At 42.1% G+C, this 12,282-nt stretch overlaps 1 protein-coding gene across 1 annotated transcript in view; it reads left to right on the top strand.

The window, feature by feature from the left end:
- rerea (arginine-glutamic acid dipeptide (RE) repeats a) overlaps positions 1-12,282 on the top strand; it is an 84,689-nt gene that overhangs the window by 47,225 nt on the left and 25,182 nt on the right. The window contains exons 4-6 of the mRNA XM_029435930.1: positions 3,454-3,559; positions 5,500-5,596; positions 6,902-7,006. Of these exons, the coding sequence (XP_029291790.1) occupies positions 3,454-3,559; positions 5,500-5,596; positions 6,902-7,006 (308 nt within the window). The remainder of the gene's footprint in view (positions 1-3,453; positions 3,560-5,499; positions 5,597-6,901; positions 7,007-12,282) is intronic.

Below are 12,282 nucleotides of genomic sequence, written 5' to 3' on the forward strand. Positions count from 1 at the left end.
AACAGAGGTTTCCTGTTAACGAGGTGCACTGGGGGCCTGTCGTGTGGGAGCGGGATGGTCTGGTTTTGTTTAAAGCAAAACTCTAGTGTTACAGTGCTGGGAGGAGGACGAATACGGCATTAGGTTTGAGGGTTACAGGTTGTAACAACCTTCTCTTGGTTTTGTCACAGCTCTGCTTGGCTGCGAGGCAATGACCATATTGTAAAGGCCACTGTGAGCAGATGTGGGAGAAAGCCTGGGCTCGCTTCTACCGCCGCGCCACTCTCCCAAACATTAAACGGCGTTGGCGTCGTCATTGGTTTTTAATTGAAAAGCACCGTATTGATTTCACAGTCTTAGTTGAAAACAGTCAGTCCATCTTTTAAGTGTACGCCTAACAGAGCTGGTTTTCTTTTCAAATTTAAAGCCTGTTCTTGTTAAAAAGGAAAGTCTGCCCTCTGTATTTCCTTCTTTCCCCTAGTCTTTGTAGTGGTGTGGTCGTACACGGGGGCCCCAGCTCCAGAGTTGACTGCACACACATGCAGCCACACAAAGAAAACTGCACAGCCATTATGGATCCAAGGAGCCAGCCACCTTTAGCTAGTCAGAGGGAGAATTAACAGACTCACACAATGCCTGGCTTCTCTTGGCTGCTTTTAGAACAGTGATGCAGATGAATACATTGATTTGTATTTTATTAATAGTGGTTTTGAATGAATTCTACAAGAAATGCACTACCTCATATATAACCTTTTGATTGCCCTCCTATAATCCAACCCCTGTCTGATGTGTGTGCCCAAGAATGCCACAGGCGAGGCTGAGCCACTGGAGGGAGGAGGGGTACCATTGTGCTCAGCCCCAAAGCATGACTCTCAGATTTATATCTCCTCAATGAATAAAGGGGCAGCCTTGTACCCTGGGGGTTTCAGTAAAGCAGGAGGAGGATAGTTTCAATTTTAAGTATGAGGAAATGAGAAGGTCCTGCTCCTCCTACCTTAATCCAACTCCTCATTTCCCCTCCTCTATCTCCTTTGCTCTGCTTCCTTGCACTTTCTCCTTTTTTTCCACCTTGTTTCATTTCTTTCCCTCTGTAGTAGGTTAGTAAGTCTTTTGGCCTCTCTGCAGTGAGCAGCATTCCCAGGGTTTAGGGCCCAGGAGGAGGGAGGGCAGGGCCATGTTTAGCCTCTGGCAGGACAGACAAAGATGGCTGACATTGTGCGGGGCTCAGCTCTCTACAGGCAGCGTGGAATGTCTCTAATCAATTCAGCATTGTGGTTCCCTCTTATATGTCCTCTCTCTGTTATTTTCTATGGCAGGCTTAGAAACAACCCAGACAATAAAACTAGTAGTTCGTATGGCGAGTCTGAGCTGTCTATCATCCCCCTTCATATTCTCCTTGCGTTATCTACTCATTTTTCCAACCCGCATGTTTATAGAAATGTGATAATTGAAAGCTATGCTTCACTCCCACTACGTGCTCCATATGTTGCACTCTGTCTTTCTCTCCATCTCCCCCCCTCTTTTGCCTGAGAGGGCTTAACGCCGCTGTGAGCTTCTAAACAGCAATCTGCTCGGGAGAGCGACAGCTACTCTGTAGTGACGGGGATACTGATGATAGCTGAAGTAACATTCACTCTCTGCTTTGGTGCGTTTGGTTGGTTTAAAATAATGCAGTCTCATGAATAAGGTGTTGTGTGTGTGTGTGTGTGTGTGTGTGTGTGTGTGAGACTGCGTCTTTCCGCCTGCTTGTGCTTTGTGTTTGCATCAGAATCGATGTCCCTGCTCTCTGAAATCCCTTTGATTTTGTGGTTTTACAGGCAGAAAATGAAATGTACAGGTAACACACTCGCAGTATTTACAGTCTCCTTAAAGTATTAATTATGTATAAGCAGCTGATAACTTCTCGTTCTGCTCTGGCAGGCAGCCTGTTAGTCTAGAAGGCAACAGTGTCCGTACACTGAATAGACAAGAGGTTGAGATGGGTGGGCTAACTGCTGGGAGGGGGAGGGACATTACGTCATTGCACACATTTCTTAAAACACGGTATATCTACGTGCTTGGGGGGGGGGGGGGGGGGGTGGGTCTGTGTCTCAGTCCATCAGTAAGGCTCACTCTTGAATCACAAGCAAATAAAGTGTGTGTGGTTGTGTGATGTTGCGTGTATACTCACACAATCCTCCGGAGCACTAAACGCAGCTGACTGACTGCGTGCCAGCTGCTGTTTAACACGTCCAGCCTCACTTACTCAGTCATTCCTTCTCCCTGCTCAAGGTTGGAGAAAGGGAGGAATGAGGGAAGGAAAATTGAGAGGTGGTGGAGTGGAGGGTGGGATGAGAAAGATGGAGGGAGAGAGTAAGAGGAGGAAGGAATGAAGAGAATGGTGAAACCAGAGGTGCGCTTGAGGGTTTAGTGAGGTGATGATTTGCTTGGCTGCATGTGCTCAGCCTCCTCCCCAGTGACATAACAGAACAATTTACTCTAAAGGCTTTAAATATCTTTACTCTGACCTCATGTTCCTGCACACACAGATACAGTTGAGAGCCTGGAAAGAGCGGAAGTTACACTGTCTGTCTTAGATTACCATAGACTTTCCCCCTTCTTCCATTTTTTTTCCATATGCTCATTGCTCCTTCACTCCACGGGTGGCATCAGTGGTGGTGCAGGTGTCTCCGTTGGTTAGTGCGGTGCAGCATAGCCGAGTCCCTAATAAAGATGGCTAGTATTGTGTCGCATTCCAGCACCCAGCCTCCTCTCTAATGTTCTTTCAAACCACTGTGACGGTCAGTTGGGCTTGTGTGAAGGCACAATAAATATTTTATAGCTTGAAATGAAAACACTATTTTGCCCTTTTCATCTCTCACCTCAGCGCTGGCCTCAGTTTTCTTCCATCCCCCCCCTTTCCCTCCCTCTCTGTTGTTTTCATTGACTGGCCCTGGAAAAGCTCTCTTCTCACCTCAGTGCTGCCACTTGCTGGTTATGAAAGGGATTGCAAGCCTTTGCTGATTTACACTTTATCAAAGAGCCAGTGGGTGGCAGCACTTAAAGACAATAAAGCCCAAAGCACTGTAAAGAGATGCATGCCTGTTCATGAGTAAACTTTAAAAGCCTTAATAGTATTTTCATTACATAAAATCATTAGAGTATTGTCATTAAGTGAAGAGAAGGCAGAGGATTGAATTGTAGGGGATTGAACACTCATGATTCCTCTCTCTCCACTTCCTCCAGCAACGGCCATCCCACTGATTACTTTATTAAGGCTCTAAATGCTCTTCAATCCCTTTTTAATTGACTTGGTCTCTCTGCGTGCTTTTTGGCACCAGCATGTGTGAGTCATAAACAGTGCTACCGCACAGCATCACTGTTTGCCAAGAGGCCAGTTTGTGACGTTGTAATCAAACAAAAATGATGTCTGTTTATCTTTGTGTGCCATTTTTTGTCTCCTGCTGACTCGCTCTGTGTCTCTCTGTGTTGCAGAGTAAACGGGACCATCTGCTGATGAATGTGAAATGGTACTACCGCCAGTCAGAGGTGCCCGACTCTGTCTACCAGCACCTGGTGCAGGATCGCAACAATGAGAACGGTGAGAGTGCCTTTTGTTCTTTGAAACACATCCGCACATGTGCATATATACAGTACACACACACACACACACACACACACACACACACACACACACAGAAAGTCAATACACTTACTCAATCTGTAACACAACACTCTCCTTCACAATCACACACACATCTGCCTCATCTCTCCAGGCTGCTGGGGGATATAAGAGCGAGCTGTTTGCATTTCAAACAGAAACCAGAAGACAGTGTCCCAGGCAGCCGAGCCAATCCCGTGGCTCCTCGCTGTTCCCCGGGTAACACTCCTTCAGGCCAGACAGCAGCACTGTCGAGTGTTAATAAGCCGCAGTGTCATTTGGCCTTTGAGCACACACTCTGAACGCCATCAGTGTCAGTGGACTCATCACGCTCTTAACACATTCACATCTACAGGAACATAAGCACTGTCCCTGTTCTTTAGCAGCTGTGATCAAACCCTGATGACAAGAAGGAAATGTCACGGAGGAAAGTGTACTTGTTGGGATAATCAGTTGATGAATAAGAATTTGTATTTTACATGATAGTTTCTGCGTTTAACAATATTTTTACTGTGGTTTTTTTATTACAACAAAAAACAAACATTCATCAAATACCTAAGTAATTTAAAACATAGTAATTTAAACAGAGGTGAATATATACTTATATTACAATGAACAGAAATCACTTTATATTCTAGTTATAATGTTATATATGTTCTTGTATTGTAGCAACTTAAGTCGCATGCCTGAAGACTTGAACACTGGCAAGTGTTGGGTTGTTCTTCTTCTTCATATTATCTTTTGGATTCTTAACTACGTCTTGATTAATAAAGTCGTTACATATTTGTGCATGTAAATCTCTAAACGGCGTGAATTTGCCCTCAACAAGTTATTAACTGATCAGTTGCTTATATCCATCAATAATATTTTCACATTCCTCCTTTCAGTCTTACAGACAATATTGTCTTGAAAGTGTTGGATGTTGTACTTTGAGTTTTCTCTCTATGAAAAGTGTGTTAATACTAGATACTTGCAGTTTGCTTTTAGTTTTGTATTTGGTTTTAAAAGGTTTATATTTAAGGTGTAATAAAAGTGTTCACTCAGTCTCATGACACACACTTAGCAGTTCTGGTTACTGAAAAAAATACCCAATCCAATTAATCAATTATATAAATTGTTTCACATTTAATTGAATAGTTAAAAAGAGGGAACAAGCGTGCGCACATCCAGGCAAAAATACAAAAATAAATCTTTGACGGGGCACAAAGGAAGTCTGCACACTGTAAGGCTCCCAATAAATAATTCATTTTTCTCTTTGTGGCATGGCAACATTTCAATCTGTAAGATCTTCTTCAGGCAATTCATTTAACAGTTGACAGCGATTAATCTTTGCATCTCTACTGTTTTCTCTTTCTACGAACATCCAAGTATCTCTTGCTTCATAGGAAAGGATTAGTTTAGGTATGTCATTAAGGTTATCAACCAAATCCACTGTATGCTGTTTCCTCCAGGAACATCTCCAGTGCAGCGCAGTCTCTATCTCGCAGCAGAGATTTAAAATTATTAGAATTAATGTCACAATGCCGGAGCACAGTGGTCGCACCACGCCATAGCTCCGGTCATTTGTCAATGACGAGTGCCAGCTCGTCTCCGTGCTGATGCGTCTTAACCCCCCACCAGCATCTTTTCACTTGAGAACTGAACATTAAGTCCTCTCAGGAGAATGCACTTTATTCGCCTTATTGAATTATGTAATATTGACCTCTGCAGAGGCACTTGTTACTTACGCAGAACCGTGCTTGTGATTTTCATTACTGAGTTCAAATACCACATCTACTTTATCTCTGTTCCCTCTTTGTCATAGAAGAATGAGTTGGGTTGACTTAAGTATTATATATCATGTGGATCTGTTCAGTACAACTGTGTTTTTCTCCCTCCAGACTCAGGCCGGGAGCTGGTCATCACAGACCCAGTGGTCAGGAGTCGAGAACTCTTCATCTCTGACTATGTGGACACTTATCATGCTGCTGCTCTCAGGTAAACAAACATTAACAGACACACACAAGCTCACTGAAATGTTCCGCGAGCTCAGGCTGAAATTGGAAAAACTCTGAAAAATATTCTAGGGCTTTTTTCTTTTTCACATAACTGTATTTTATTTTACATCTTAAATATCCAAATGTATCTGTCAAATGATTTTCCCTAATTGAAACGTTTTAAGGAGACAAAATAAAGACTTAACTACAAAGTATCTGTACCTTTTTAGAACAGTGGCAACATAATAGAAATAGTTCTGCATTACTGCTGTGTTTCTATTAGATGCTCATGAACCAACTTTAAAAGCAATCCCAGTAAATTGTTCTCTTAATTTAAAATGACATACCATGCTTTACTGCTGTGAGCAGGTGCTGTAGAAATAGCCCAGATGTGTAAAGATGCAAAGCCATGAATGAGACGCATGCCTCAAGCTGTCTTACATTAAAACACTGATTGAAATGGCTGTGCATCAACTCCCCCATACACACCTGTCAGAACACGAGCCTCTCGAGTAAAACTGATAGCGCTGCTTAATGTCTTCAGAAAGGAATACAGGATTAATCTTTTATTTCTTTGGTCTGAAATGAGATATTCTGTGTTCCTGCCTCTTCATCCATTCCTGTCTGACCACCTCTCGCACTTCCCCTTTTCTTTAACCGAAACCATCTGTGAGGCGCGTAGCAGCAGGCAGTCAAAGCCATGTCTCCCAGAAACCACTGATTTCAAGGCAAATTAGCTGCAACTTCTCCTACACAGAGCACCCTTTGATTTGACGTATTTTCCGGGCTTTAGATAAACGGGAGGGAATTCCAGTGGGATGCTGTAATGCCGCAGCTCTCCAAAGACAGCCCTCCTTGGCGCTCTTTATTCTTTTTAGGGGGAGGAAGATACCGTTTCTATGCGAGGCACGCAGCACCATATGCCTGTGATATCTGTTATTTAGATAGAGCCAGACACCAGTGTGCTGGAAACAGGAAATGGTATCAAGATGTGGTCAGAGCTTCACCCCTCTCGGCTCATTGGGGGGGATTGTGCCGGTAGGGAGGCGCACAGGTTGAATTCCTGTCCAGATTCCTGCTGCCGCAGACAAGGCTGGACTGGCATGTTCAGCTGGTATTTATGGGTTATAGTAGCCAGAGCCTGATGTCTCACCGCAAAGTCAGCAGGCACTGACAGGCACTACATATCTGCTGCTGTATTTGTCACCTCCGATAGATTCTAATTAGGGCTGCTCCTGCTCCTGCTAGGGTATCACTTTGTCATGCAGTTGTTTTTGTCTAATAAAGCCCGTCTTCTCTCTCACAGGGGGAAATGCAACATTTCCCATTTCTCCGACATTTTTGCTGCCAGGGAGTTCAAAGCCCGCATCGACTCCTTTTTTTATATCCTCGGATATAACCCAGAGACCAGGTGAGGAGCTTTCTATCCACTCAATTCCACTGATACAGTCCCCTTCTTAATCCTCCCACACCCAACAGATGCCGGGTCACCTTTCTGCAACTCTCATATAATTAAATTAAAAATAATGGCTGCAACCAGCCATTATTTTCTTCATTCATCAATAAAAATGTTGTCAAGACGATGTAAAAAAATAATAATCAAAATTCCTTCTTCTTCAAAACCCTAAAATGATCCATTTACTGTCCCATAAGACAAAGAAAAGCAGCTCACAATTGAAAGGCTATAACTGGATAATGTCATTTTTTTCATTATTACTTGAATAATGACTCAATTAATCAATTATGAAAATAGAATAATCTATTTGACTAATCGTTTCAGCTATGAATATTAAGTTTATGGGTACGTTCAATTTAATGGCAAAAAAACTACAGCCATTAGTTACAGCTGAGCAGGATACTGATATAAAATTATATGAGACGAGATGGTGGGGTTTTTATTAAGTAATATCACAAAAGATACTAAATAGTACATCCCTAGTTGGATTAAATAGTGTTTGTTGCACCAATTTGATTCAAAATCTAGTATTGAGTCAAAGATATTGGGATATTTGCTTTTTTGTTCGGTATTTCTCATCCGTTGCATAAATACTATTTAAATTGGATGCATTTTTTAGAACAGGAGATGAAAAAAGTAAATTTTCTCAGTTTCACAACACATGAGCTTTGTGCTTTTTTGGCTTTGGTTGCACCGTGTTCTGTCTAATGATGCTTTCTTCTCATTTCTGCTGTCAATGTTATCAGTGCACAAAGAATGGTCCTAATGTGGTGTCATTGTGGGGAATGAGCCGAGGAAACCCCCGTGGCCTAATGATTGTTGGGGCGTTCATCGATATTTGTTTCAATTACACGTCAAGTTTTAAATAATGATCTTTCCAGCAATGGTATCAAAGCTTGTTTGATTAGGCTGAAAGGCCTTTTTCACAGAAGACATTTTGACACATCACAGTATGAAAAGCACAAGTGTGAATAATAAAAATAATAATGTTTCAGGATCCTGGTGTTTGCTGGCTCTGTCAAAATGTCTGCAGTGAAAAACACTTAACCTCTCGCACTAATTATCAAATACTACATGCGTTTCATCAAGTCTAGTGGCATTGTTGATTTAGTGGTCATTTTGTAAATTATTAGCATAATCATAATAATTTTAGTTTTTGGATATCAGTACAGTTCAACATTAATGTACTGCTGGAGTTTTACATTTAATTTTAATTTTAATAACAACGTCTCCTCACAGTTGAGATTTAGTTTAGCTGAGTTTATTATGAGCCCCATTAGCTACAGCATTGCAGCAGCTATTCTTCCTGTGGTCCCATAATAGACTTTACATAGTGACAACGCAACCATGTGCTTACATCATAACCATAACATTACAGAACAACCAGGACAAGACTAAAACACAGACAAGACAAGCTCCTGACAATTCAATAATCACACAATTTGAAATAGTCCGTTACACTCTAGTGTCCCCAACTCATTGCAAATCATAGTATGGTCTGTTTCACTCTAACATCCAGAGATGTTGGTGTTCATGCGCAAAGAAATTGACTTCTGATTTAAAATAGACTTTTAATCCGTTGTTTGTTATACACGACTAATATGTATTGGAACACGCCATCAGATATGTTATTTAAATGCAAAAGTACATTACATAATATTGTTGTTTGTTGCTAGAAGAGTATGGTGAATATCTAGGCATATATTTCTTTCCAGCTTTATTTGAATATTTTAACGTTTCAATTTCTCATTTGTATCTTATTATTTACAATGTTATCATTTATGTTTTATAAAGTTGTCCCTCACTTTGACTTAATTCAAGTTATTTACCATCATATGCAACACTTAGAGAGAAGCAGTTGTTGAATTCCCTCCAACAATGCTCATCAAATATGTATAAAAAGAAAATCTCACAAGTAAAAGCAAAATGAGAATCTAAGACGTAAAATATTGCAAGTAAAATAAAATATAAAATTAACAAGCTAATATAAAAGTAACACATATTCCTAATAGTACAAATGTGTCTACTGTAAACACTTGTTGTTCGGTGCTCAAGCGATATTGGTGATTGTTATTGTGCACTGGTGGTGTTTGGTGTCTCACGTGTTGCAGTGACTGCTGTCCCTGTTATTGGCACTGAGGGTTGCCTGTTGGGAACCCCCTCCTTCAGGGCCCTGTTCAGGCTCAGGCTCCCTCTCCCTCCCTCCCTCCCTCCCTCCCTCCGCCGCTCGTTTGGTATTCTGAGCGGGCTGTCTGCAGCCTTGCAATTTCACTCTTGTTTATTATGGCACAGGCATAGGAGATGAATTCCGTATCCTGCATGCGTGTCTGTCTGCCTGCCTGTGTGTCTGTACGTGTGTCTGTACGTGTGTGTGCTTGTGTGAGGTCGCAGCACATGCTCAGTAGCGTCTATAGAGGAGCGAGCCGAGCTCGAGACGCTGTACGTGCAGGCTGAGGTCACAGCACAAGCTCAGTGAATACCTCTCCGGAGCGAATGCGTGGTTCTCCATTTTGATCACCTAGAAATAGGTGGGAGAGGGGAGTTAATTCCAACGAGCATTATACACAGTGTCACCACCCAACCTTAGGGCTCGATGTCGGAAATGGACGATTTGTTCAGTCCCCGGAGGTAGGTTTGCGATCATATTATCATGCTTTCTCGTGCCGATATTAGTTGCTTCGTGAGTGTTGTCTCATTTCCAACGGTGTGATGTTTGCGAGCTGTCCACATCACTGTCATTGTGTTAACCGACTGTATTTGTGTCGGGGAAGAAGACAGCGAGTGTGCACATTGTGTCAGTAGCAGGAGAATTGAATGCTGTTGAGCATGCAGGCTGTCGTTGCAGAGCACATACCGTTACGCGTTTGCGCTGCAATAATGGAAATGCCGTCGTATAACACCTTCATTAATATGTTGCAGATGAATGCATATTGGTTGCGATGCATCCGCGTGTATTGGGCTGATAAATGTGCACCCTGTATGCTTATATGACGGTTATAAGATCCGGAGAGGCTAACGTTACCCTGGCTCCATTTTGCAGCTCCTGTTTACAATCGCGACGACATGGCGTATGGAGCAATGCTGCTCTGCACACAAAGCTCAACCGGCTCTGCTGCTCACCCCTGCGACCAGCTGTGAAGTGTACACGCTGCTCGTCATGGTAGTTAAATACCATAAAGTTGAGTCTGTTTTGCTGTGCTGCAATTATGTCAGTGTGCCACAGACTCGCGTCGTGATTGGCTGAAATTGATAGAGGGGGGCGGGGCTATCCTTGATTGCATACGCAGACAAAGTTGACCAGACTGTCACGTTGTTGTTGTTTGGGTTTAATAAGTAAGCCTGTAATTATTTGGGAAGACTGTGTGCTAATGCTGAGTTGGCTCTACACTTGTGTGTACAACTGGGAATGTTTTGCATTGTTTAGTGTGCTATGCAACAGGCTTTGTGCAGCTTATTAGAAGAAGAAAAAAATAAACATTATTAAAACAAGTCGGTATTAATAACATTTAGATGATGCTTGATGTTTGCCTTTCTTATCTACATTAAGAGCCAGGAAATTAAAATACTAGCTTATGAGTCATTTCCTTTTCCAGATTTGTCTGCAAGACATAACTTTGAACATGGGTATTTGTGATGGACAAAACTTGGTACTTTGCCTCTTCTGTAGGCTGTTTCTGATCAGTCTTTATGGAAACTCCTGAGAGCTTCCTGCTGCGATACATCTGTATTCTGCCTCCTCTCTAAGGACCTGTGCAGCATTCCATCTGAATGTAGACCGTCTGCTCTCAGGATTTGCCTGAGTAAAACATGGCTGTTCTTATTCTGGTGCACAGGTCCTCATTTGTCATCCTTACAGCCTCCTGCCAAACCGACCTGGCCGACTGCACATTGTCAGGAACACGTTTGTAGAACTTTTTCTCTGCAGGAACACAGAGCAGATTCACATTCACGCAGACCGTAGACTACATGCAGACATTCTTTTGTTATAACTGTTCAGCATTGTAGATGTAAAGTATATCTGTATGTAAATATATGCTTTAAGATTTCTGTTTGTTAGTAAAAAGAAATGTATTTATTTTATTCAAGCTTTGTTCATCTCTAATAAATCCAAATAAATTGTTATTAAGTTATTAGTAGGGCTGCAACTAACTATTAATTTCATTGTTGATTAATCCGTCAATTATTTACTTGAATAATTGATTAGTTGTTTAATCTATAAAATGTCCATCAGTGTTTCCCTAAGCTCAAGATGACGTGCTCAAATGTCCTTGTTTTGTCAACAACTAAAAGATTAAAAGTCGTAGATGAGTAAAGAAACCAGAAAATCTTACCCATTTTACAAAGCTGGAATCAGATCATTTTAACTTAAAAAAAGTAACTCAGAAAGAAAGAAAGCGATTAATCCGTTATCAAAATAGTTGGCGATTAATGTAATAGTTGTAATCACTATTTAAAAACTTTCAATGGAATAACGGCGAAAGAAAGAAACTATTTACCCCTGTCTGCCTAATTCTTGCTTTACATTGCGTTTGTCTTATCTGCCGGGAATGTTTGTAACAAAATTGAATTAAGTATTTCGACATGTCCTGGAGCAGCAGGCGTTCCTGGCAGGCCGGGGTCATTTACTGCAGCTGAAATTCAGGCTTTTTTTGTTGTTGGCTTGTGCAGATATCATCTGTGCCAGTGTCTGTCAGCCGTACTTCATAAGAGTATATAGATCACTCCTGTAATCGCTCTCCCCTGTCTGAAGGGAGGTGGAGGTCTGTTTAAGAAGGGAAAAGGGCCGTTGGGTCAAATATGTTCCCGTCATAGTGTTTTGTGGTCGGAGGACTGTAAAGACACCAGACGGCTGTGGCCTCTCAGGTTTCCGCCAGGTCTCCATGATGGGGTGTGAGCTTCTCCGGGTGCAAATCACGCTGACAGATTCTGGGCCGCCCCGCGTTCGGCTGTATGAAAATTGGCGCTGTTACCTAGGCAACAGAGGGAAAGGCTTTTCAAAAGGAACATCTTGTCATTTTCTTTAATCCGCTGCAGCTGGAGCTTCTGAACACTATTATTAAATTGCAGTTGCTATGGCTACCAACATTTGCACCAGCAGCCGTTTCACCCTGCATATCCAGAGCCAGCTCCCCCCACCTCCACCTCCTTTTAGGGGATTCTGTTTTATTGCTGCATCCACAATATCAGGCGTGTAAATGTGCTCCCCTCAGCTTGCTGTGCAGGAGCAGTCA

The sequence above is a fragment of the Cottoperca gobio genome, chromosome 7 (assembly GCF_900634415.1).
Source record: "Cottoperca gobio chromosome 7, fCotGob3.1, whole genome shotgun sequence".
Lineage (NCBI taxonomy): Eukaryota > Metazoa > Chordata > Actinopteri > Perciformes > Bovichtidae > Cottoperca > Cottoperca gobio.